A 26,895-nucleotide genomic window follows, 5' to 3' on the forward strand; every position below is an offset into this window, starting at 1 on the left:
GGGGGAGGGGGGGGGGTCGATGCCTGAGCGCCAATGTGTTTGCATTGTGTAAGTGTGTGTGTGTTTTTTGGCCGCCGATGATACAGTGATGGCGAGTACCAGAGGAAGAGCGAAATGTGAGAGCGGCCTGTGAGCTCTCTGCAGTCATTTCCTCAGCGACTGAAGGTAAACACTCACTTTGGAGCGGAAGTGACTCAACTCTTTCTCTCTCTTTGTCTCTCTGTCTCTTTCTCACTTTCACAGCGTTCCCATGTGTCCCAGAACACTGGCCGCCCACCAGGATCCCTAAAGCCGAGTGGTTTCATATTTTTAACGGTTCACTGCGGTTGATCGGCATGCTGACTTCTCCCAGACTTCAGGCGCAGGTCAAAACATGACTGGATTGACATGAGGTGTCAAAAAAAAAAATTTCAATTTGATTTCCCCTGAATTGAATTAGGTCTGACTATAAAAGTTAAGTTTTGCACAATTTTCCCTTGTTTTTTTGAACCAAGATTTTACTTTTAAAATTTGTACCACAAGGTTTTGGTATTTAAAAAAAAAAAGAAAGTCTCGTCAGGAAAAACACAGTCTTGGATCTGATTGGATTTGATTTCCCCAGGTTCCGAGTTTGCCATTTGCGATAGATAAACGGATCCATCTCCACATGTTAACACATCTGTGCAGATGTTACATACTTTTTGATTCCTGATTCCTGAAAGGAATAATGAAAAAGCACATGTCCACCTGGTTGCTTCTTTACAGGGGGAGTAAAACTGACCTCAGCGTGACCCCGATGGCTCAGAGCAGAAAGTGTCCACTCGTCTTGGAGACTATTTCTCCAACTTTCAGGACTTCAAATGACACCGATACTGGATGCTGGGTATCAACAACGACGCTGAAGGAAAGGAAAAGGGGAAGATGATGATATAAAAACAGCAATATGATGCAGAAAAAGGTAGTTTGAGTCTCCGAGTGACGCGCACAGCTGTGCAGCTTTGATTTGCAGAGTGGGGGGGGGGAAGAGAGGAGGGGGGAGAGGAGGCCGAGCAATAACCAACAAGGAAACCACTCTCCGCTTCGCTCCTGCGCCGCCCGGCTGGCCCCGGGCCAGCTTTTTTTCTCCGGAGAGGGTTGGTTCTCCTCCTCTCCTCCCTCCTTTCCAGACTCCCGCGCACGCACGCACGCACGCACTCTCGCTCGCGACGCTGCGCGAGCAACAGGCGAGAAGAAGGAAGCGCGACCCCCCCAGACGGAGCGACGGCGAGCTTTCCCCCTTCATTTCTCCCTCTCTCTCTTTCTGGGAAGCAACAAGTCCTTTACCGAAGGATGTTAAACGTGTCGCTTTTCCAGACGGATCACTCGTGTCGGGAAGTAACGCTTCTTTTTCCTTAAGGACAAAACGGGAGGAAGGACGCACTTTATTTCTTTTTTTCCCCCCCTTCTTTTTCTTACTCTGCCGTTTACGAGACGTCAAAAAAACATTTGCTCAGCTTTTACCAAAAAAGAAAACGCGCTTTAAAAATAAATAAAAATAAAAAAAAGCTGGAGCTTTCCTCTGAACCGGCCCCGGGTCCCTGAGGAGGGCAGCGAAGGATGCCACGATGCCCGTTCTGATCTCCCATCTGCTCGTCTTCTGGCTGAGCGTATTCGGGCTGGTGCGGTGCACGGAGCGCGCCCCCGCCGCGCGCGAGCGCTTCAAGGTGGTGATCGCGCCGCTCATCTGCAAGCGCATCTGCCTGAAGGGACGCTGCCGGGATACCTGCGAGCAGGGCAACAACACCACGCTGATCGCGGAGAACGGCCAGGCGGCCGACACGCTCATCGGACAGGGCTTCCGGGTCGGTGAGTGGAACAATGCTGTTTATTTATGAGGGGATATTAGAAGGCCGCCTGACCTGCTGGGTTTATGGTTGGGGGGGGGGGGGGGGACTTTACAAAACGAATCTGTAAATGTCATATTGTTACACTGTAAGATTATCAGTAGAACTCTAGCAGCGTTTGAGGCATCGTGCCCTCAATCGGTCTATTTCACACTAAAAGGGCCAATTACTTTCTCACAGCGAACTCCGTACAAATGCTCAAAGTGGGCCCAGTGTCAAATGGGCCAAATGTTAGTACAAGGCAGTGGTGGAAAAAAAGCATAAAAATCGACCGCTTGATTAAATAAACGTGTCAACTCATGCTCCATTACAGTGAAAAGTCTTGTGATGATTTTCTGACTTCAGTAAATAAATACAGCACTGTTAGACAGGCCGACATCAAAGAATACTCCTAATACAGATGGACCTCTTTCAGTATTTAACTGCTGATAAAGTCGGTGCTGCTTAGAATAACATCTTAATGGTACTTACATCTGTATTTTTATGTTCTTAATGAACTTTTTAATGACCTTACCATAGAGGGTAGTAGGGTAAGTATTATAATCAAATGGAGCACACATACGGAGTCATGAGTCGTCATTGAGTACAGCACACGACACACATAACTAATTCACTCTAATATCCTCTATTCCCTTGAAAAGGTTCCATCTTCTCCCTCCCTCTATTTGACACCAGCTGCTCACATCCACCACGACCTCATGTTGAGATAAGATTAAGAGGAGTATAAACTACAAATAAAGGGCTTATGTGAGCTGGGTTTGCCCCCCGCTGCATCCCTTGGAAAATGTTCCCCTTGTACGCTTTAATTATCGAGGCACGGCTCATTACAGAGCATGTAAATGTCCTCCTAACATCTGTACTCCAGTGTCTGGTTGCCACGAGTGGAGCCTTTCTGCGCTCCATCGGGTCATCTGGGATGGGATGCGGAGCCTCGTAGTCTGCGTCGGTGTCCAGCCCGGAACTGCTTTTCGCGTCCCTCGCTTGGTGTGGAAGTTAAGGTGCTTGATGAGATCCCGACGACGGTTGTTCGGCTCGGTTGTTCGGCTCTGTAGTCAAAAGGAGGAGCGTTAACTTTCTCCGTGACACACCTGTGGTATAGATGGAAAGTCTGATCTCTCTTGTAAAAAGGTTTCAATTATTATTCACTTCAATTTCACCATAAATTGTCTATAGCTGTAACCCAAGACTTAATTGAACTAATTCTAGATAACAGCTGCACCTCAGAGCCTACATGACGTGGTGAAACCGCTTCATCACATCGGCACCGGAACCGCCTTTCTTTTGTTTTTGAACTAAACATAATTATATGAAACAAACTTTATTGTCTTCCAAATTCTAGATATGGCCGGTGTTAGCCACCTGCTTTGGAGGCTCACGCGTGTTTGGCTTTTAAAGGAGAATCTACCATACACAGATGTGCAGGTCAGAGAGGTTGCAGTCGGTCGTACGGATGTGGCCTTTCCAGCTGTTTGCCTCAGAGAGCCCACGCGGAAGTAAGCGGGTTGGATTTAATGGAGGCCAAAGGAATCCTCCTTGTCGTGTCTCGACAACAGTCGGACACTGTTTGCCACCACCACCCACCGCCCTGTGCTCCACCTTGATTTCTTTTGTGGTGCGTCACGTTTTGCAGCCTCTGTGTCAAATATTTCAAGAGAGAGAGAGAGACGTTTTGGATTCCCTGGATACCTGATGATGCTTCTCATTCTGTGTGGATAGTGAGGCTCTGCACCTCCTGGGTTTCACAGGCAAAGTATCCCCAAAAAAGATCTGTGCGTGTTTGTTTGTTTTTTGGTTTATTTTTGCAGCAGCGGATAGCGGCTTCAGCCCGGAGAGGAGACGTGTGTTGTTCAGTGCGAGGGCTGGAATGTGGTGTGGACAAGTGGAAATGTCTCTCTCCCGTGTCAAAACGGCCACTGCTGAAGCAGCAAAAATATATGAAGACTTTTCCTTATCGGAGCTGTTGTGACGTCAGCACCGCGAGGCCCAATCGGAGGAAACTTTCCTAAAAAATGAATCAGTGAGTTGAATTGCAGGAGTACAGTCGGTGTGCTTTTCATAGCCGGTTATGTGATTGTCTGAATCGGGCCGGGATCCGGTGGACAATCAGGCTGTGGTTGAAGGAACGGTTTGGTTTCCGTGAAGATCTGGGATTCGGGCCAATAAATGACCCATTTGTACGGCCATCACATTGAAAGTTTACTAAAGGAGATCGAGTGACCCTGAGCCTTGTGAGGAAGAAACCGGGGCCCATCTGTGTGGAATTACAAACATCTGCTCCAAACACATGCAATTTAAATGTCAACGTTACCGCTTCCAAGGACTTTTTTTCTGATCAGCTGCCCCCCAAAACCCAAAGCATTCTATTCACAGGGATGTGAAACCGTGAGAAGCAGGCGAATCCCACATTGAATGTTTGAAATCGTGAGCCACGAATCTCTACAGATGGTAAATATCTTTCTGCAGGTCGGTCCAGCTCTTTGATCCAGACCAACTCCAGCTCCCCCGTAAGGTTTACCGCTGTGCTTTTGAGTAAAATATTTCCTTAACCTTTGCACTAGTGGCCATGAAACATATTCTACTGACACTCTCTCGCCCCCCTCAGGGTGAATTTTGATAACATTACTGCTGAAAACAACTGCTTCACAGCTGTGGGAGGCAGCCAAGGTGGTGCGTTAAGAGGCCATCAACACGTGCTGTGATCATCTGAATGACTCCAGGCACGTTAGGTACAGTCAGGGATGATCCAGTCTATTTAATATAGTGTACTCTACAGTGTCCCGTCCATTTCCCACATGTTTCTCTCAGATACACAATATTCTACTTATTCACATGAACAAGTCAACACTTAGTCAATGCATTTAATCTACTGCGGCGAAGGTGAAGTAGGCCAGAAATGCTCTGCTCGTACGTTTTTAGGGAATTCACGTTAATGCATCCATATTTCACTCTACACGTCCTAAAACGGATGAAAGCATGGAAAGTTGAAAGCCTCCCAGGCACGTTGGCAGGCAGAGAAAGGTTGGCGGTCACGATCGGCCTCATTCTTGGATTCCTCGTCGCGTCTCCCGTATGGAAGTCGTCTTCAGTCATTGTTATTGTTTGTGTCCGTGGAAAAGAGCGAGTGATGAATAACGAGCGCATCGTCGATCATAAAAACGAATCCCGTCCCTTTTTGGCGTCTCCATGGAGACAACCTATTTATCACAAGCTGTCTTTGCAACTATGTCCATGTGTTCGGATAACAAACTGCCCTCCGGCCCAACTTATCTTTTATTCTCAGCACGTGAAAGCTTTTTGTAGATCGCGAGGAGAGAGGAGCAGTAGAGAAGGTCACAGGGTGCTTTTCTCCCCCCACCTAGGAGACCGTGGAGACCTAGGAGGTGTTATTTTGTATGCATGTGCATCCATCTCACACGTCCCTCTACTTGTGAAAGGAAACAGGTCACAAAAAAACCCCAACCGTATTTGACCACATGCCTCGGTTGTGTGCTTTTAGTCCAAATTTCCCTTTCCCGTTGTTTGCACAGAGGCTTCCCATCCATCTGCCCCACTGACAGCGGCTGTCTGGGGGGACGGGGGAGTCCCGTCTCCCTGCTGCATCTCGGCAGCATCTCCTCTTCCAGACTTCCAGGCTACTTTTCATTCTCTTTTACTTCCTGGAACCGCTCAAAGCGCACGGCCTCCCCAACGCACGGGAAGGGGACTCGCCGTACCCCCCCTCCCCCCGACCCCCAAAATGGGCATCATGAGAAGTGGATACGGCTATTTCCGTATTTCCCACGTGCTTCTTAATTTAGACTGAAGTGACAGTAGTAGCGCTGTGCTTTGTTTGGGTTTTCTCTCGGAGTGGGTCAAAGGTCCATGGGAGCCCGAAAATAAAGACGACTCGGGACAAATACAGAAGGCGCAGGCGATTCTGCTTTCTGCTTATGCTTAGGATGTGAGTTTATTTTACCTTTCAAAGCCCTCTGCTCCTCCCCACTCGCTCCCCTTGCTCTCGTGGCAGACATCCGGAGAAGGCGGTCGGACACGAGCAACCGAAAAAACCTGCAGCGCTCCGTCTTTTTGCCACAGCTTGGACCGAAAGCAGAGGCGAAGCTGGCCACGGGGCTCTCGCGCTCGCCGCCTCTCAAACACAAATATTTGGGTGGGAGGATCGTGCACGTTCATGAGATACGAATGAACGCCGCTTCCTTTTGACTATGCGCCATTAGTGGGGGATATTTGTAAGCTGATCGTTACTTCTTTATAAAGGCGTGTAACATTTATGAATGTCAATTCTGTCACCTCTCTCCCTGTCTATTTATGAATGTTGGGGGATTAACACAAGAGGTTATTTAGGCTCTGCAGTTCTCATTAACCGCTGTTTCCCAAGCGGGACACTATCACTATGCAGACCGACTGTAAATTCTATAAAAAGCTTATGTGAATATGAAAATGTAATATGCTATATTTGTTAGTAGGTCAGAATAGTTTATCCTTCTGGTCATTTTCGTGAGAATAAACCAGTTGCTTTTCACGCGAGAGTCTGCGTGTGAAATCTTAAAAACCTGATTAAAACTGTCTGTAAAAGGCTTAAATCTGCATTCTCACCACAACCCTTATTCAGAGAGAAAATGAACGTGATCTGAGCTGGAGTTTCCTGTGAAATCTGACTCCCGTGTACCATCACCTCCTTAAAAAAAGTAGAAGAAAAAGCCAATTCCGCTGGTTTGGTTGAAAAAAACAAAAGGAGCATCGCAGAAAGTGAACTTCTGAAAACAAAGCGGCAATTGGATGTTTTTGTTTTTTGTATCCTCATAAGGGAACACTGTGCTTATTTGCCCGTGTGTGTGTGTGTGTGTGTGTGTGTGTTTGTGTGTGCCTGAGTGTATTTGGTGCCCAAGAGCAGTGTACCAAACCCAGCTCAAACAAACAGCCTTCTTTGCCATCTTTAACACTCTCCTCCCATTTGCTCAGCGAGGGGGGGGAAACGGAGCGGTTATTTAAAGCCGCCCGGAGGAATGCGAGCGCTGGGGACTTCACCCACATCACGCAGGACCCTGCAGCTGAAGCAATCAGCCAGGGCAAACGGAACAACGCGGCCTCTGCCGGCGCTGCCGCCCACGGGCATTACCTGCCGCGCGCCCCAGTTGCCGAATGCCGGGTGTCCCGCAGGGCAGGCACCTGACATAATCTCCGCAGAGCGCCGTCAGCACTCGTCTGCCCGCCTGCCCCTCCGGCCTCTGGAGCCCAGGCTGCCATTATATGACATCACCCCTATTCATGCCACCAACCCGTCTGACTCTCTGTTTCTCCGTGCACAAACATCTCCGCCGGAGGGGAGAGCGCTGGATTCGTGCCCACCCAAGAGCCACGGAAACAGCGCCGCGTATTTCGTTGACGTGTGAAAGTCACATTGTGCGAGGGCAGACTTTGATTGACATTCTGATAATTGCAGACCTTCTCTCTCTCTCTCTCCCGGATGACGGCTGCTTCCGTTTCCAGAAAAGCCCAAAAAGCCGTAGTTTCAGGCACCCTTTTTTCGGGTGGGGGGGAGTGCAATGGGTCCACACCGGGAAGGGGCGGCTCCATTGTTTGGACGCAGGCCGCTCCGATTTCCTGGCAGTTGTCGCAGGGCAGTGAGCTGTGCAGGCGGGGGGGGGAGGAGGAATGCTTACGCAGGTTTTAAGTTTGTTTCTGAAGGCTGTGATTATGTCATTTACTCCCAACGCCTCAGCTCGGCTGCAGGAGTCTGACCCCCGCCGCTCGTCGCTCCGTCCCGCCCCGTGTGCTATGTGGTCTCCCAGTGCCAGCCGATGGTGGGCGTATTTGGGGATGTGGTTTCCTGCTTTTTTAGTAGGTAGAGGGAAGCACGTCATTTGATGATAGCCGTTTTTTTTTTTTAAACAGTGGCCATCGTGTTTACCCCCTTTTTGTGTTGAGTCACGGCCCTCTCAGATCATTAAAGAGGCCTTTGGGTGGTAGCAATATACTATTTCAAGGACAACTCCTGGAAATGCTTTTGACAATGACATTTCATCAAAAGTGCGTGACGTAAAAGGCTCGCTCATATTGCCGAATCTATTTTTCGTCCACTTCACAGAGCGTTGTCGTCGTTCCCGGCTGTCTTTCCTCTCTTTCTTAACGGTTTCCCTTCAGCAGGTCGTTGTCTGTTTTTCCTCCCTTCTGGTGTTCGGGTGTTGTGGTACATTTGTTGTTTCGGTCCCCGTTGGTCTTTGGTATGCGGCTGTTCGGCTGCTCGTTGTTGCATTTTTCCAGGCTTGAAATTGACAGAGTGGTTGAAGCCTCACTGCTCTCACAGGCCGTGATGTCACACCATAGGAAGCCGCTTCCGGCAAACAATACAAAGAGAAACTTTTCAATGCAAAGTATCAAAAGATGATCCATTTTTGATTATTTCAATTGGTTTTGGAGTATTACACAAAAAAACTGATTTATTTCTGCATTTTACTTTTAGTTTGAACTGCAACATGAGATGTAGTTTGATGTGTTTCGTAGACATTACAGCACTAAGAAAAACTCCAGCTGTGAAAACCGGGCATCAGCGCATTTTGACATAAAAGCCTCTGAATCTAATTTTTGGATCTTCGTGAAAGTGACTCAGAGAGCGTCGGTGTCGGATTCTCGCCGACGGCTATTTTCGTTCCACCAGAATAGGAGCCTGTTCAAAGAAACGGACCGATCAGGCCTCTGGAACATCTGTGAGGGATGATGTCTGCAGTAGCTTTCACTGCAGTGAGCCGGGGAGCTTTGGGGCTGTGGTTTGCGGGGCTGTAATTTGTTGTTTTTGTGCTGGGAGGGTGCGGCTGCGGCTGGAAGGACGCCGTGGAGGGAGGTGGGCTGAAGATGCGTCATCTCCAGACAGACAGAAAGACAGACAGGAGTGAGTGGGTGGGTGGTCACAGGGCACCCAGAGGGCAACCTTTCCTCTCACTCACAAACACAGTACCTACCTGTGCCGTATAATCTCCCTTCTACCAGTTATTACCCGTTATTTGGTTAAAATGATGGTGGTGTCCCGGTCTGTCTTTATATGTCTTCGTGGACATACATGGTGGGATATGGCTTCTTGGTCTACTAGGCTCGCTTACTTAGCGGTTGAGGAATGCATGGTATGTTTTTCTTTAAAGGAAAAGTAGGGTCTAGGAATAGGAATGTTTATCGCTTTCCCAGATATCTGGAACGCAGTAAATGACAAAGATGTCTCCGCTCGGCGATGTCGTGCTGTGAGCAGCTCTGCCTTTCTCCTCACGGAGTGAGTCATGACGCGACGGAGGAGGACCCCTCGCCGGTACGTCGCACGAAACACTCCAACGAGACTCCCCTCTTTCTTCTGTCTTGTTTTTCACTAGAGTTGCGGTTTGAGTGCCGCAAAGGAAAACGATACGCTTCATGAGCGTCCTACAGGCCAACGTTCGATATTTCAATATGTCGGAGAGCCGTAAAGAGCAGAGTCAACATCGAATGTTCTCTCCGCGTATGGTGAAATGCGTTCAATGGCTGTACAGCGTGTCTTCATTTAAATGCTTTATCCTCAGTTATTGGATAACTACTTTGTGCTGATCTAAATTCCATACGAGGTGAGTCATCTTTGAACGGGTTCCTGGACTTCTCCTAACTTCCTACATTTTCTTCGACCAGAGGAAAATAAGGTTCAAGATGGCGTAACTCCCCATTATTCAGCCTGTTCTTGCCTCACAAGCATTCAGAACAAATAAAGCTCATGTGCATTTGATTTTTTTTTCTTTTTTTAATAGCACACCACCTCTTGTCTGAGGAATGTGCTGGAGCCGTGATGACAAAGGCGCGGCTCACAGCGTCTGGGACGCTCAGCTAACCGACGCAGAGAGCCGATGAGCGATTTCTGGATCATAAATCCTGCTAATGAACTTCGAGGCGCCGATTTAAAAGGGAAAGTCCGTTGGAAATTAAAATCCTTACTGTGATCTCAGCTTTCGTAGCGTTGTGCTGTTTTCAGCGTGCAATGTGGTGCAGCCACCCCCCCGAGACCGCAGCCGCTCTCCGGGAGACACGGCTGCCTCTGCTTATTAAGTCCCACGCGCGCAGGCGAGCACGCCCGTTCACGTGTCGGGTCTGCAGGGGACGTTAGCTGTGCATCGCCTCCGTAGCTGGAGTTTAAATGAAGTAAGCAGAGGTGAAGGAGAAGAGCCACCGTGTGTCGTTATACAAACGATACGGTCCTCCTGCAGCGCTGATGACAAACAGACACAAGACAGAATCCAATGATCAGAATGATCAAATCAAATTGTTTTACGTGGAGAACTTTGGTTTGATTGAAAGGCAGGTGATCTTTATTTGCTCTGCTGGTATAACCAGGAGTTTCTTATGACTCAGTTTGAGAAAATATTCAGGTTTTTTTTTCTCCAAATGTACGTTTTTCACACCATCGTGCCCCCTCATATGACCATAGTCAAATTTCACAACTTTTTTGAAAAATATTTTATGAATTCCTTCAAATGTTTGTTTTCGAACACGGAACCTTAGATGTTTTTTGACATGTTTGACACACATTACCCTGTGAGTTCCTGATCCCCGCCTCTGTTTTGCCCCCTTGGCCTTTGATTTTTGGATTTTTGACTCTTAAAGTCTTTTTGTTTTTGAAGTCTGCGTTTGAGTCCTGCCTTCCATTTGGTGGAATCGAACGTGAACCGTCGGCATGAGAGGCCACAGTGCTAACCACTACACCACTATGCTTTTTTATCACCACCGTGCACCCTCATATGACTATAGCAAGAATTTCACGACAATTTGCAACATATTTTGAAGAATTAAGAATTTCTTATGACTCCATTTTTTAAAATATTCAGATCCTAATTTTCAACCCCTGCATCTTTCCCAGTATCCTCTCGTTCTACATCCAGAACTGAGAAGAAACCAGAGCGCTGGAGTTTTTCTGCCATGCCTCAGGCCTTCCAGTTCTCTTCTGCATGTTGCTGCCTGCTCTCAGTCACAGCGGTGTAATGCGTCTATCACATGGTGTCAGGTAGTGGAACGCTGCTTCTGAAGTATCCCATCTTGCTTCAGATTTCAATTGTTGCCACCCTCGTCGGGGTGTTTCATTGAGGTCCCCTTCATTTTTCTGCCAGACTTACACTATGTGAGGATGTCCCCGCTGTGTTGAAAGTGATCTTGTCCCCCCAATTATGCCACAGCCCAGACTCCCTGGCAGTTCACATATAATTACTTCCATGTGTGCACGTTTGGCTCGGCAGCAGAAAGAGGCCTCTCGTCTCATCTAGTCACCTCTCCTCTTTTCTCCTCTCGTCTCCTCGCTTCATGCCCAATCTCGTCTCCTTTCCTCTCGACTCATCTCGTTGTCCATCTTCTTTTTTCCTCCCCTCAGGTCAATAGTTTTCATCCAGTCATTATATGTCATGTGACCAGGTCAGTCTGTGATTCATTATATTGAGGAAAAACAAAAGGAGTAAGCTATACATTCTTTGCTAATTTCACACCTGTTCATAAGATATTTGTGTCTTTAGTTGCTAAATTAAAATGGAAAGGAAAATAATACTTGATTCTTGTCAGAGTAGAGCTTTGGTATTTGTGATGAAACTACTTAGTGGTTATTTGCAGGACTATTTCTTCATGACAACAAGTCTCCTCATGCCTTCCAACTGTTTGATTCGTTATCTACATTGATTTATTATCTAAATTGACGCGGATTAACTGATGACGTGACTTTTGCAGTGGTGCAGCTAAGAATGTACGTTTCAGCTCTCTGTTTCAAAATCAATCTGCAATTTATTGAAGATAAAATGACGGTTTTAAGGTTATAATTCTGGTCTGCTTTGATGTCTTTTGCTTTTTGTAGAAAAATACACTCCTATGTACTTAAACATGCATTCAAAGTCAGGCATTTTTAATAGTGATATTAAGAGTCAGCCCGAGCATGCGTGAGGACTGCTGAGACGACCTGACCTTCCTGACTACACTTTCCCTGCCATTACGTCATCAGTGGTCATAGTAGGACTACTAATAGCATTGCTGAAGCATTCTCTCACATCTCTCTCTGGAGTTATCATTTCCTTGCAGTTTCCCCCACAGTCCTGCTCTTTCTCTCTTTCCTAAGATTGCTCTGAATTTAAAAAACAACTGGACTCAACGAGAACACGAAGGGAGGCCTAATAAAACGGCAATGAACGCTGCACGGGCCGTTAATCTCTCTCCGGCCAGGAGCTTTCCCATAGATTTCAAGAGCTTTCCCATATGTCCGATTGAGGCTGTTGAGCGGATCAATGACTTTACCTGCTTTCCTGCTCAGACGCCCCCGCCGCCGCTGACTGGCTGGAGGGGCCCGTTAGTCCGTTTACAGTGGTGCAGCTCTGGGTGTACATTTCACGTGGCCCCCCGATCACGCCACAAGCTCCTCTGTCCGTCAGCTGCAGTCTATTTGTGTGATTCAGCACTAAATCACCGGCTTCAGTCTGTAACCGGAAGTGAATGCATCCAAAAATGAGCAATCCCAGTCTGATGAGGCTGCTTTTTGGCTCCTTTTTGTTTTATTACTTACGTTGATCCCGTGACTCATCACGGGATGACCTGTCTGGCAATTTAAACTTCCCTTCCCTCCCCCTGTGTGTCCCCCCCCTCCTTGCAGTTGTGTGTCCCCTGACGTGCATGAACGGAGGAGTATGCAGCTCGAGGAAGCACTGCCTGTGCCCGCCGGGCTTCACCGGTCGCCTCTGCCAGTTTCCGCTCCACCAGACGCAGCAAGCTCAGGCGGCGCGAGGCAACAAGCAGCCCGTCTACCCGCTGTCTTTGAAGCCGGAAGGCCAGAAACTCGGGGAGCAGTTGAGCATCGGGCGCACTCAGCTGACGCAAACGCACTCTATTCTCACTCTACCCATGTCTCACTCGTCTGAAGGTATTCGTAACTCCCTACAATGGACGCCAGAACCGTTGCATCCATCCTTCGTTTTTGATTGACGCGGTTAAAAAAAAAAAAGGCATTTGTGATGTTTTTTGTCTCCTCTGATGTTTTTTTTTTCCTCTGCTGTCTATCTTCAGTACAGTTTAACGTACGTGTTCACCACACGCCGGACACCTCTGTAGTCATTCAACCCATGGACCAGTCAGATGTGAAGCCTCCATACAAGATGGGGCCACGCCTGCTACCCTCCAGGCTCAAACCCAAGGGGCGCTGCTTCCAGGAGACCACGCCCAAACAAGCCGTGAGTTTAGACCCTGAAAGCTGCTGCTCCGCCATTTGCACTGATAACGTTTCTCTGGCACCTCTCGCTTCAGTGCAACAGCACGCCGCTTCCCGTTCTGACCAATCAGGAGGATTGCTGCGGCAGTGTGGGGAATTCATGGGGACAAAACAAGTGTTATCAGTGCCCCAAACTACCAAGTGAGTTGAAGCGTGTTTCTCATCTTGCGTCATTTTCGGGCTGCTCTCATTTCCAGCATTGTATGTGCCATCCTCTAGTCGTTTTCTCAATTTTATTCAATCTACATCTTGTGTGTGTCCCAGGGAATAAATGTTTTTTTGAGCCAAAATATCTGAAGCATATCCCTCACTTTTCATGAAATGATGGCCCCGTATAAAAATATACCTCATACCTCTATAAAAAGATGTGTTTGGGTGTTTGTTAGTGGTGAGGTGAGGTAGGCAGTGTGTGTGAACGCCTGAGAAGGAGAAAACGGAGGAAATTACGGGAATTACGCACAGACAGTGAGGCAGAAAAAGAGAATGTGGAAAATCACCCTCTACTTAAGCGTGTTCCTATGGGCCTGCCCAGTGCAGGACTGTCATCACATTGCTGGAGATTGAATTTCAACAAAATCTTGGCTACTGATGTTTTTCCACTCTGCTATTATTCCGTGTCTCAGTTCTGCGTCAGACAATGCTGCCTTTGACAAAACCCGATACGGCGCGTCTGGTTAGTCTGTCGACCGCTGGATCGGTGCCCGGAGTTCTGTCTGCTTTGTTACGTTCAGAACCATTTATAATCTCCTCGTTTTTAAAATGTGTTTTATTTATTTTATTTTTTTATGAAGCGCCAGTTGCTAGTTTTATATACCTCATGAAAGACTTTTCTACTTCATGACAATAAACTGCAACTCATCAAAGACGTCATAAAAAAGTGTCGAAGAAAGGGAAAGAGAGAAGAAATTACAACCTCGGTAAAACTGGGCCCAAATGTTAAATGAGTAGTTGGGAAATGCGCTTCTTCTGGGCGCAGAGTTAGGAGAGAACATTGATACCACATTTCTATGTCAATGCTCTCACCTAACTCTCCAGCAAATGAATGTTATAATGTCAGGGGGGAAACACTGAGCCTCATGGCCAAAAATACCAACTGCCCGTTTAATCGGACTGCGTTTAATGAAGCTCGGTATAATGTAGGAGTTTTTTTTGACTCCTATATATAAATACACACGTTGAAAAAATAACCTTCACCCTTATTTTTAGTACCAGGTAGAGCCAGAACTATTTTTGAAGTGCAGTTACTGGGTCGAGCTTTTACAGTTTCATTTTCGGGTTTGTACAGTATCATCCAGCTGCAGCTGCGACTTCTCATTCCAGAACCACTATTTGATTTAGACTTTTCTCCCCGTTCCCTCTGTGCCTCGCTGTGTCTTCTGCTGCCTCAGATGCGTCGGTCAAGCACACCATCGTGGAAGACTACGGCTCCACCTGTCCACAAGGCTACAAAAGATACAACAGCACTCACTGCCAAGGTACCACAAGCAGAGAGCTCCGTTTGGGAGTTGTTCCATTCCTCTTGTACTTTTTATAGCTACAGTTCCCATGTATCACCTACTGAGCAGATATCATCTTTTACAGTACGATACCTTTTTTTCAATTTTACACGCCATTTCTTTTCGAACCTTAAAGATATCAACGAGTGCTCCATGCAGGGCGTCTGTCAGAACGGCGACTGTCTGAACACTCTGGGCAGCTTCAAATGCTCCTGCAAGGCGGGAATGGTTCTGGAAAGGAACCGGTGTGTCGGTGAGTTACAGGCCTCCGCTGGTTTTCCTCCCTTCTCTTCTTTTGACGAGTAACCGCTCCCCATCACGTTGTTTTTGCATGCTTTTCTTCTTTTGTATGACTCTTTGCAGAGTCTCCGGCTGAGCACGCTCATTGCTTCCTGATGGCGTCTGAGTCCAGGGGCTGCGAGCATGCGCTGCCCAGATACCTCACCCAGGACATGTGCTGCTGCACGGTGGGCAAAGCCTGGGGCCGCAACTGTGAACGATGTCCTCAGGTGGGCACAGGTGAGTGGAGGCAGCGAGGAGCCCTTACAGGCCCAGAGAAGGCCCTCGTTGTTATCAATAGATTAAATATTCTTCAAACTCAGGGTGTTCATGATGTGCGGCATGTTGTCTGTCAGTGCATCTGGATGTAAATAAACAATACGTTTATTTAGTGACTTTCCCCAGATAGATTAACTTATTATACTACTTGTGCTTTCTGTATTTTCACTGAATAACAAACGTCTCTATCACTCAAGATTCAGTTTGTCTACACTGTCATAAATTAGAATAAAACAGTGGAAGTAATTGGGCATCATACATTTTCCTGCCTACCTGGCGTATGATAGATATGGCCAGAGGCGTTATGGTCACTGCGACCCCGTACCTCAAGACATATGCTAATCACAAAAATGTCCCGTGGGACAATATGATGAAGTGAGTGAAAAATGAGACGCTAAAAAAAGTGAAGTAACAATAAAATGGTCTCCTCTCTCCATTCGGTGCTCAGCGGCTTTCAGTAAGATCTGTCCTGCTGGGAAAGGATACTTCCTCCATGAAACAAGAGAGACCCTGGCCTTCCCTCCCATCATCTTTCCCCGCAAGCCTGACGAAGAGGGTGAGTCCTGGAACAGAGTCGCACCACTCAGGAGTTCTTAAATAAGTGTATTTTTTCTACTTGTGCGTTCCCAGTTGTAAAACCTTGCCATCTCTTTTCCTTTCAGACCCAAAGTGGCCAGTAAGAAAACGTTGTTTCTGTTTTTATTGATCAATTAATTACATTTTTTGTAGATGTGAAATCAGATGTGTGAAATCTTTTCCCCCAGGAGAGGCCCCACGCGCCGCCGACTGCCGTGCCACGGCCTCCCACCAGCACCAGCAGTCCTCGTGTGCCAGGTAAACTCAACTCCAACGCCAGGATCCGACTCAGTAACTCTATAACAAGCAACATGTTGAAATAGCAGGAGCGAATGTATTCTCGACGAGAGGGAGGTTTCTGCAGAAACGGCTACTTGTAGAGAAATGTTTCCCGTTTGTGGTGAAGAGCTAAACATCAGGACTAAAGTTCAACATGTCATATTTCCTCAAAACGTTCTGTCCGCTTCATCTCTCTTCTGTTGGATCCACAGTCGTTAAACCCACCCCTCCAACAATCATCAGATTGACCCCAGGCAATGACCCCCTCGAAACACAGACTAAAGTCTTGCGTGAGTTCCTGCAAACCGACTCAAACATCTATTCTTCTTCAACCTTAAAGAGGGTTACTTTTCTTTTATGAGCGGGTTCACGTCTCATGCACCTCAACACCGGAGAACCCAGCTCTCCACATTCCCCAGTAGGAGGAGATATTGTGGTCACTCACAGATGACATGTTGACTTTCTCAATGTAATAACATGTATTTATAACGGCATGTAAAAGTTATTTACATCCTGAGGCAATCCTTGTTGATATGCATTTACATATATAGGTGTGTATATATATATATATATATATATATATATACACACACAGCGTCTAAGATCTTGTCAGATGCATGCTTTTTTAATGTTAAACTGACACTTTTGAACCCTTTGCATGTTGTTTGCATCCAACGGTGAAGCATGAATGTTCACACTGTGTTTCTTGGAAGCAGGCACCGACATAACTACATCTTGTGTGGTGCAATATATCAAAATGACGTCATTATTATTATACAAATGTAAATATTTTCTTAGATTGTGTATTTCGTTACTCTAGCTTTAAAGTCTGCATTACAGCAAGTTATATGATTTTCTGCACATACTAGGCTTTTCAAGCAGTTATATTGTTTGTCCTTTCCCACATTATCATTAGATCCATATTACTAATAATTGTTTAGGAAAAATGTCTTTGTCAATATCCTGTAATACCATCAACAGTGAACAATATCGAGGCTGCTTACATATATGTGACGCTTTTGTTTCCTTCTTGAAGCAAAGGCAGATGAATGCAGGCTGAGCAGGAACATTTGCGGTCACGGAGAGTGTGTGAACAGCCTGAGCGGCTACATCTGTCACTGTCACCCTGGCTACCACCTCAACCCGCAGAGGAACATCTGCGAGGGTAAGAGCGAGCGGTGGAGACACTGGCTCGAGGACGCAACAAGACGTTTCTCCTGAAGCTGCTTATGCACGGGGAATATTCCCCATCGCATACTGAGACCCGGTGCTCATCATACCTTCTGTATCTGTACTGTGGAGGTCAGAGAACAGTTAATTAATCGTTACTTGTGGTTCTGAGGAAATCTTTCAACCTAGGCTTAGAAAATATCAATTGGAAGTAAAACCTGTCACACAAACTGGAGGTGTGGACCTTGAAAGATGTGGACATGTACTCGTCAGGGTGGGGGCTAATGAAATGTGATATTGTGTTGCATCATGGGAAATGTTCTGTCCTGAGCAAGGCCTGTACTACGGACTACGACTTGCTTTGGATTTTATGGAATTGATTGTGAAAAGACACAGATTTTAGTTTAGTTTTTGTTTTTATTAAGTTAAATATGAAAGTAGAAAAAAAGGCCTTAAAAAGACATGCTCAGATATATTTAGCTGAAACGGTGAATTTAGCTTCCTAGACAACTTTTATTGTAATTGTTAAAATAATATCCATGTATCTAAAAATCCCTACAATATTGAGCCAAAGACATAATGAATAATTATTATGGTTCCACCTCAGCAATAGCCATCTCCACACATGTGAAGAACGCCTGGATGGAGTTTTATTCAAAATAATTACAAACCTCCATCTTGAATCAAGAGTGAGCACACTAAATTGAATAAGTAGTAATGTGCTTTTACATTTATGTTGACACTTACGGAAGAGACTATGCTGCTATGACAGCTGGTGCAAAACACGTTCCCTAATCACAGCAGTCTGTGATACTCAACACAGTTTTGATCGCTGTTCTTCTCTCCTGTTCAGATAATAATGAATGTGACTCTGATCCGTGCGGCCACGGCAGAGGCCAGTGCGTCAACATAGAAGGAGGTTACAAATGCATCTGTCGTCCGGGCTATAAACACACTGTGCAGTATGACAGAGTCAAGTGCCTAGGTAAGTGAGGTTAAAAGGATAGCTTGCTACATTGAGATCCTGCACTGGCTGAATTCTTCCTGTTTTTGCAGACGTGGATGAGTGCTCGAAGCCCGATATCTGCGGTGCCGGAGGACAGTGCGTGAACCTGCCTGGCTCTTATAAATGTGAATGTCACAGCGGCTTTAGGAGCAAGTCACACCGTCACCTGGCCTGCGAAGGTACGAAGACAGTGTTTATGGTGACAGAATGGAGACCAGCGCTCACAAAACACTTATTACGTGTGCGTCACTCTGACATCTTTGTGTCTGTGCGCCGAGTCTGTTGGTGACATTGTGTGACTTCTCTTCTTAATTATTCCAGACATAAATGAGTGTTTGAATCCCGAGACGTGTCCCAATGAGCAATGTGAGAACACGCCGGGCTCGTACGAGTGTGTTCCTTGCTTGCCTGGTCACGAGGCCCGCAGCAACACCTGCTACGGTCAGTGAAACCCGGGTGTACTGCAGCGTGTCACTATTTAGACACTGTCCAATGAAGGGTGTTTGTCCCTCCTCCTGCAAAATACTGATCCGTGTGAAAACGGCATCACAGTGACAAATGACCAGTTCCGCCCAGCTGCTGACACCCAAAGAAGCCAAATGAGCTCATTCGTAGGAGGCAGGATGATTCAGTCGGCTTATCAGTGTTGGGCCTGACTTGAGCCAATAGTGTGGTTTATCGGAGGGGAACTTCTTTGAAAACCCTCCGCCTTAAAGTGTGATGTCATGACACAAGGATTACACATCGCATTTTAACAAGTCCACTTAGACCAGTTTCCATTTAGAAACCAGACATAAATAACGAGTATTGCAATGTGGAATATATAATAGTACCACTATCGGCCAAATCATGGAAGATATAATAAATAACTTCAATGTTGTCAAATACTGTATATTAATTCCTTGTTAAACCATTCAGAACATGCCATTAATATGCGGTTCATTTCAGAAAAAGTAAAAAAACATTACTACATTGTATTTTATTGACCTTCTTTTTATGTCTCCAGACATCGATGAATGTCAGAAGCCGGACGTCTGTCCTAACGGGGTCTGTAACAACCTCCCTGGTAGTTACCGCTGCGAGTGCAACGAGGGCTTCCTCCCGTCTTCGGACAGCAAAAGTTGCAGCGGTGAGTAATTCCTGCCCGACCTTTTTTTTACGTGCCAGTGAGCCGTCTGATTCCCGAATGGTGTAATAATACATTGCTAACCACTAAGCTGTGTTTGGCACGCGTTTCCTTCTCCCGCACAGACGTCGACGAGTGTGAGGACGTCAGGCTGTGCGCTTATGGCCACTGCATCAACACAGAAGGCGCCTTCCAGTGCCAGTGCTACCCGGGGTACCAGCGCACGCAGGAAGGCAGCCACTGTGAAGGCACGACTTATCCAACAGACTCCACCGGCAATTCGCAATGTATCACTTGTTTCCCCGATAACGAGTCGCCACTGGACTCTATACTCCGCGTATAGTTTCGCTGAGGACGACCTGTTCCGTTAACCGCACGCTTCGCATTCCAAGAGTGTCGTTTTGTTTCCTTACCTCTAGATATCAACGAGTGCGAGAGGCCCTCCAACTGTCAGAGGGGCCGCTGCATCAACAGCATGGGCTCATACCGCTGTGACTGCCAGACGGGCTACACGCTGGTTGGAGGCAGGAGATGCGTAGGTCAGTCCCTTTAAGTCTTTATGATCAGAGCTTCTGAGAAGAAAACCGACCGCCGTCTGCCATGTTGCTCCCGACTATTAACGGACCTGTATGCAGGAGACGGTCAGCTAATTTGCAGCGTAACTCTTTCAGTTATTCAAAGTATCTTGCTACCCTTATCTGTAACTTATGGACCATCCCCTTTTTGTGTCCCTTAATTCATTAATTAATCAACGTGTTCTGGACACTTTATTTTTTTTTTTAAATGTCTGAAAAAATATACATTAACAAATGGGAAAAAATGGCGCATGATCAAATTGTTTGCCATTCGGATGGAATGTGGGATTTTTCCTTTCAGACATTGACGAATGTGACGCAGACAGAAATCTCTGCCAGCCCTTCGGCTCTTGTAAGAACAGACCGGGCTCGTATGTGTGTTCCTGCAATCACGGTTATGTCCTCTCGGAGGACAAACACAGCTGTGAGGGTAAGCCGGCTCTGATTCCTTCTGCTTTAGTGTATGCCCACATTTATCCCCCGAGCGTAAACCATCATCATTATAACCGACCATTCTGATCACCTGAAAGCAAAAGTTTAAACGAATGAAAACAGTGGTCAGCTCGGCCGGCCCAGTCGAGCTTCAGTCCCGGCACTGGATGCACACCAGTTTCCTGACGTGCACCACGTTCGCTCCTGCAGCAGTTCGAGTGCAGATGGACGAGAAGAAGGAATGCTACATGAACCTGGACGACACCGTGTTCTGCGACAGCGTGCTGGCCTCCAACGTCACCAAGCAGGAGTGCTGCTGCTCCATTGGAGTGGGATGGGGAGATCACTGTGAGATCTATCCCTGTCCTGTCTCCCAGTCAGGTACACTTACATTACAGTGGGCAAAGGTATAGTGATTCATTTGCGTAACCAAGCAACTCTCTGTTATGCTAAACTGTGTTGAGAACTAATCATAGTGGATCTACCAGGCAATAATGATTGTGGTTAGTTTAATGTTGAAAAGTGATTGAGATAATTCTGCATGAATCCGTCTTGTTCTGTATCTGCTGTGCATCTGGCTCTCCATTAAACCCCGCCTGGTTCTCTCCACCCAGCCGAGTTCCACTTCCTGTGTCCAAACGGGCAAGGCCTCTACTATGACGAAGGACTCCTGTACAGCCTGCCAGTCTACCATGGTACCAGGATATTCCTGCATTTACCCGGAAATTCTGTGTTAAAATAAGTATAAACCCCAGAGTTTTATAGTTTTGTACTCGTCCAAATAAGCTGTTGGTCAAAGTTATGTGCGTGAGAAGACTTTTCCTTCCTTGTCTGCAGATATCGACGAGTGTTCTTTGTTTGCTGATGAAATCTGCAAGAAGGGTCGCTGTGAGAACACGCAGCCGGGCTACGAGTGCTACTGCCAGCAGGGCTTCTACTACGACGGCAATCTTTTCGAGTGCATCGGTGAGCTCGTGGAAACACACCGAATGCCCTTGGATCCCGTTTCTAGATGCTTCATAACAAATGCACGTTGCGTGGTGTCCGTCAGATGTGAACGAATGCCACGACGAGTCTCTCTGCGCCAATGGCCGCTGCGTCAACACCGAAGGCTCCTTCTACTGCAACTGTAACCCGCCGTGGACTCCGGACTCCAACAGGAAGAAGTGTGTGATCCCAACAGTAGCAGGTGGGTAAAAAAAAAAGAAAAGAAAAAGTCTACCGATGACCTCGTCAGCGCGTTCCGAAATTCACCTGGTCACTGGAGAATTTAGCTCAGGCTTAGAGCGCAGCTCTCTGTTCCCCAGATGACAATGAATGCGAGGACCCGGCCAACTGTAAGAACGGCCACTGTGTGGACACCCCCGGGTCGTACTACTGCATCTGCTCTCTGCCCTGGACGCTGGCCACCGACCGCAACAGTTGTGTGACTCCCGAGGAGCAGGCCGGTGAGTGCAGACCGTGTGCAAGTGGAGGAGGGTTTGGGGCGGGGCGGGTGGGCCGGGCGGGGACCACCGACATCACAGAGGGACAAACGTGAAGGTTTTTACATGCAGCACAGCAGAGGCAGGGCAACGACGTTAAGAGGCATTGCAGAGCCAGCCTGAGCTGCACCATCCGAACCGCACAAAATGCTTCAAATAACCTCACGGAGGAATTAGGATTGCCACAAACGACCCGTCTCAGCTGGCCGTGCTTATTGTCGCGTTGCCAGTGGTTTTTGATGTCTTCATATGTGCTGAACATTTGTTCCGTTCACACTTGGAATGCGAGATGTGTTTGCATCCTCGCTGTTAGGAGAAACGGGTGGGCTCTGCGCCCCGTTCATGTTTTAAACCGAAGCCTTTTGTCGATGTGGAATTGGCGAAACGCAGTGTTAAGCTCGTTTCGTCGTAAGGAATTACATGCAACATTTGTGGTAAAATGGTAAACCGAAAGCAAAGCGGACATACAGGGTTTGGACACAATAACCGCACCCACTGTGAATTGTTATCCATACTCCATACAATGAATGCACAGCTTGAAATGTTTTTGTTGAGATTGTGTAGTTCCTTTTGATCTTTTGGAAGAAGTAAGAAATGTGCTGTTGACTTCAGAAAGGGAGTATTCATGGCAGGACGATTGTACCTCATTTTCATCATGCAGCACGCGTTTATTTACAGGCTGATAGCTGTCCAACGGGAAGATGTTCATAGTGTAACCAGTGTCTGTGGTGCCCTTTCCAGATGTGAATGAGTGCCAGGACCCCTCGTACTGTAAGAACGGGAGGTGTGAGAACACGCCCGGCTCCTTTCACTGCTTCTGCGACCCTCCCCTCACCTTCAGCGCGGCGCTGAAACAGTGCGTCTATGACGGTGGGTAGAATCCGCATCGGCTCACCTCGGCGGGACTAAACGGGTTTTGGCTTATCTCGTCATCTGCTCTTTGAAATTCCTCCCAACTCGCTTGGTGTTTCCCCTCTTTAACAGCTTCATAGACCGGTTCCCATTCTTTGGAGAGATTCCACTTTTCCGGCCTTCAAACATCTCGAATGTACACATTAATGCACACAATGTCAAAGCATTTTGATGGTTTGTTTATTTAGTTCATATTTTTTTGCATGTCCATTTTCTTCTTGTCTTTGCTGTTATAGATGATAATAATGTTATTCTGCTAGATTCAGCATGGGAAACCGCTCATGTAGTGGAAAAGGGTGTGAGCTCACTATTGATAATTTGACATGTGAAATATGTGATTGACAGTACCAAACGCTTCAACATCACAGATTACAATGATGTAGTCTATGAAAGTGTATTAGCTTTCATGAACGAGGGCCAGATATCAATTTATTCAAGGTTTAGTTAGGCTCGTATTTTCTCTGTTCATAACATAAGATATATGCTGCATAACATCGCTATATGAGAAAGTGGCGAATGTACAACATACAGATACTTGATGTATTACGCAGCAAACTGATTTCTGCACTTTGTCTCATGAATGCGTGGAGAGGCCCTTGACCACCGTGCTGAGCACGTGTAGAGAATACATGTACGTACATTTGGTGCAAATTGCCTATTTTTCAATGAAACGTGTTCAATGCGTTCCCATAATACATGTTTAGAATCATTGAGACAAACATCCATCATGAGAAGATTCTACTGACTTGCACACTTTTTTTCACTTGGAAAACCAAACATTAACCTGAGAGCTCAGAGTGGCTGAATGTGGTTTCCTGTACTTAACCTATTTACCATAACGGGGACCCGAGTACTAGTTTTTATTGTTTAAAATTCTTTTTAAATCCCAGATCGCACTGCAGCCCACAAGGATGTGTGTTTCCTGCGGGTTGACGAGGGCTTGATCTGCAGCGAGCCCCGGAACGGCATGACGGTGACCTACTCGGAGTGCTGCTGTCACTACGGCCGCGGCTGGGGGCCCGAGTGTAACACCTGTCCAGCTAGAAACTCAGGTGAGCAAAACAAAGAGCACGATGGCTTTCACTCCCGACTTCTACTCTCTTCATTTTAAGGTTACATCTTAAAAAAAAAAAATCCATTTCTGTATAAGAAATTGTTCTTGTTGTGTTCAGAGATGTTCAGCCGTCTGTGTCAGATGCATTGGGAGAGCGAGTCGGATGGGGAGCAGGATTTTCTGGCAGCTTTCGCCAACTACAACCCAGGTAAAACCACACCCTTTTCCTTTGTCGTTGAGCAGTCGAATGTCAGACGCACTCACGTATGGCGCCCTCCGCCCCGACCTGTTTGTGTCTACAACAGGTGACAGTTCAGAGGAGGATTCGGATGAGTGCAGCTGTGCAAATGGCCGCTGCGTCCGCTCCTATCTGGGGACCATGTGCGAATGTAATGCAGGCTTCAGGCTGGACCACTCGCGCACCCGCTGCATAGGTTTGCACTCGTTATTGCTACGAGATTATGCACTCTTTTTAACAGCCTTCACCCATTGCTGATGTGTTTCTTTTTTTTTTTGCAGACATTGATGAGTGCACGGAACCAGGAGCTCGTGTCAATCCGTGCAAGAACGCTCGCTGCGTGAACACCTCCGGCTCATACAAGTGCTTCTGCAAACACGGCTTTGTGGCGACGCGCAGGCCGAACACGTGTGTGCGACGCAGAACTCGGTAACCTCCTCGTGTCACTCTGTTTATCACCCTCGACGGTATGCAACACACACACACGCGCACGTGCGCGCAAGCGGCCCGCGTCTGTGTCACCGTGCGCACGTCGGACCGCGTGTAGGCAGTGAACCCAGAAACGATGGCGCCAGGAGCCAAACCTCATCGGTGGCTCGTATTAAATGTACAAAACATCTGCAATGTCCGCTGCGCTTTTATTTCGTTTTTCATTTAAGGAAATAATCAACACAGGCAAGGAATGTTTGTTTGTTTGTTAAACATATTTGTAATTATTGGTTTTTAAACTGTTTTTTGTAAATTGATTTTTTTTCCCTCCTGTTTTGATCTCCTATTTTTCAATTAGAACCTTCCATCGAAAGCAAAGTCTTGTTTCAATACAGTAAATATGTTACTAGTATTTCTTTTGTCTACTTCATGTAAGATGAACCTTCTGTAGGAATGCCATGAGAACTTTTACCCTTTACATTCCCATTTAAGTCCACATTCTTTTGTGCTCAATTCTAAATTGGACTCATCCGATTTTCAAAAAGTCCTGTTGATTTTGTGTCACTGTACAGTTTTTTTCCGATGGATGAACAACTCCTGTAAGAATCTCCCCTGTCCTCCCCCTCTTTATTTGTTGATGTAAAATATGAGAAACCTGAAGTTTTTCTGTAATTTTTGTAATTTGACATGTGCACCTAAGTGACTTTAAGCGGGAAAAAAAAGGTAATGCACTTAGCGAAGAATTTAGTGGGAATATTTCCTAAATGTAGCTTTTTACGGAAAACCACAAACATTCGACACATGTTGTCATGATTGCTGCATCAGAGTAAATTATGAAACCAAAGCCGCTGTTGAGAGGAGAAGAATTTTAATTAAACAAAGGTAAAAAATGTGTTTTTCTTGTGTGTCGAGTTCTTTTTGTGAACACATGAAAATAAAGCACAAAGACACATTTGGAGAAATAGTACATGGAAGTGGTGCGCGGGACTGCTGATGATTGAGCGTTTGCCAAGAAAGCAAATAAACCCAGCACATGTTGGGCTTTTCATGTTCTTCCATCATCTGTATTCTTTCTACTACAGGAGACCTTTTAACAATCCTTAACTGCATTAAGTAGTTGATATCATGCTGTCTTGGTAGGACTTTTGCTTTTCTCCTTCGCCTACATCCTACATGAGTTGGCGTGGTTATGATCCACTGAACAACGAAGGACACTGCGGAAAAATGTCCCACGTGCGCGCCCTCCATCCAAGACGTAATACGAGCCTCCAGACTCAGGAAACGTGTCTGCAGGCGCTTCACACACAACCTGTCACGGCTTCTTTCCTCCTTGAGGCACTACAGAAGAGTGTATCATTAATGCTTTGTTTCCCTCACTGGTCATTTCTATTTCTGTGTAAGTAAATTGTGAAAGAGGCAAAAAAAAAAAGGAATGCTGATTCTGATTCTAATGTAAGAATGTGTGGATGTGTAAATATCTGTTTAGCAACCTAAAAAAAAGAGAGCGGATCTCTCCTGAAACAACAATGGCCAACTTAAATATGACTATATCAGCATATAACGTACTTATTTTTCTTTTTTTATAACGACCAACTATACTACAAACTTTTTTGCTCAATACTCATACTTTGCTCAATATTCTCAAGCAATATGCTCTACCTATTGTATTACCCAGTGCAACATACTGTACGATTATTTTCAACTTGTTCTGACTTTTTCCTTTACTTTGACTTGAGACATATTCGACTTACGAGTTATTCATTTTCAGTTTTTCGACATGTCACCATGTCACTTATTTTTACGCAATATTTGTTTTAACCTTTTACTTGGCTTTTTCAATTCTCTGATAATTTGTATTCTTCACTTCAAAGAATGTTTCTTTTGACAAACTAGTTACTCCAGTAAAACATCTTATTTCATTTATCGCTCTGTGTGGCCCAGACCCAGCATACGTCTCTTCAGAGCCATTCATCACACTTTTAGTGGGATTCATTATTCATTGTTGATTTTACGGAAAGTCTCTCAAATCGGGCTGCGTGTCACTCAGTTAACCACCAGATGGCGCTGTATAATAAAAGGAAACGTGACTGCACGCGGTTTTTGATTCTTTCGTGTACAGTGGGGAGTTTTGCTTAGGAAATATTACCCCATGTGGAATATTTCGACCTTCAAAACGAACCGCTGGAAATGCGTGAATTTTCGAATATATATTTTTGGGAGGCAAAGTTATTCGATTTAGATTACATTTCAATTATTTGCGAACAGTTAACACGTGTGTTGGCATAATAAAAAAAAACTCAACTCAAACTCGCCAATTCGGTTATCAAACTTGAGCAGAAATAGAAAATACCAATCTTCCTAAATGCATTGGTTATGCTTTCACCATGACGGCGCGGGTGCAACCGCTTTACGCGAAGCCTCGAAAGGCAACATTAATTCAGCATCAACACGCCGGTCCCCCA

At 46.2% G+C, this 26,895-nt stretch overlaps 1 protein-coding gene and 1 long non-coding RNA gene across 2 annotated transcripts; one reads left to right on the forward strand and one right to left on the reverse strand.

Moving 5' to 3' along the window:
- Nucleotides 1–992: 992 nt before the first annotated feature.
- On the forward strand, nt 993–25,332 carry ltbp3 (latent transforming growth factor beta binding protein 3). Its single transcript, XM_040182281.2, has 29 exons — nt 993–1,824; nt 12,487–12,753; nt 12,897–13,060; nt 13,134–13,239; nt 14,487–14,573; nt 14,731–14,847; nt 14,958–15,113; nt 15,601–15,708; nt 15,815–15,828; nt 15,917–15,986; nt 16,220–16,297; nt 17,044–17,172; nt 18,031–18,162; nt 18,234–18,362; nt 18,505–18,624; nt 19,190–19,312; nt 19,435–19,557; nt 19,729–19,848; nt 20,186–20,314; nt 20,527–20,697; nt 20,931–21,011; nt 21,154–21,282; nt 21,368–21,505; nt 21,624–21,764; nt 22,542–22,670; nt 23,603–23,764; nt 23,885–23,974; nt 24,072–24,200; nt 24,286–25,332. Exons 1-29 carry the CDS (start codon nt 1,584–1,586, stop codon nt 24,435–24,437), a joined length of 3,735 nt encoding a protein of 1,244 aa, XP_040038215.2. The 5' UTR covers nt 993–1,583; the 3' UTR covers nt 24,438–25,332.
- On the reverse strand, nt 1,822–5,993 carry LOC144410363 (uncharacterized). Its single transcript, XR_013468387.1, has 2 exons — nt 5,818–5,993; nt 1,822–2,908 (listed from the first exon to the last, which is right to left on the reverse strand). It is a non-coding gene; the product is annotated as an uncharacterized LOC144410363 (long non-coding RNA).
- Nucleotides 25,333–26,895: the final 1,563 nt, after the last annotated feature.

This window comes from Gasterosteus aculeatus, chromosome 7 (assembly GCF_964276395.1).
Source record: "Gasterosteus aculeatus chromosome 7, fGasAcu3.hap1.1, whole genome shotgun sequence".
NCBI classification, from domain to species: Eukaryota; Metazoa; Chordata; class Actinopteri; order Perciformes; family Gasterosteidae; genus Gasterosteus; species Gasterosteus aculeatus.

What these genes read in the sequence shown, in the direction of transcription:
- ltbp3 (XM_040182281.2), top strand. Translation starts at nt 1,584, where the DNA reads ATGCCCGTTCTGATCTCCCATCTGCTCGTCTTCTGGCTGAGCGTATTC. An exon ending in CGGACAGGGCTTCCGGGTCG is followed by an intron (nt 1,825 to 12,486) that starts GTGAGTGGAACA and finishes CCCTCCTTGCAG; the next exon opens with TTGTGTGTCCCCTGACGTGC. An exon ending in CAACAGCACTCACTGCCAAG is followed by an intron (nt 14,574 to 14,730) that starts GTACCACAAGCA and finishes CGAACCTTAAAG; the next exon opens with ATATCAACGAGTGCTCCATG.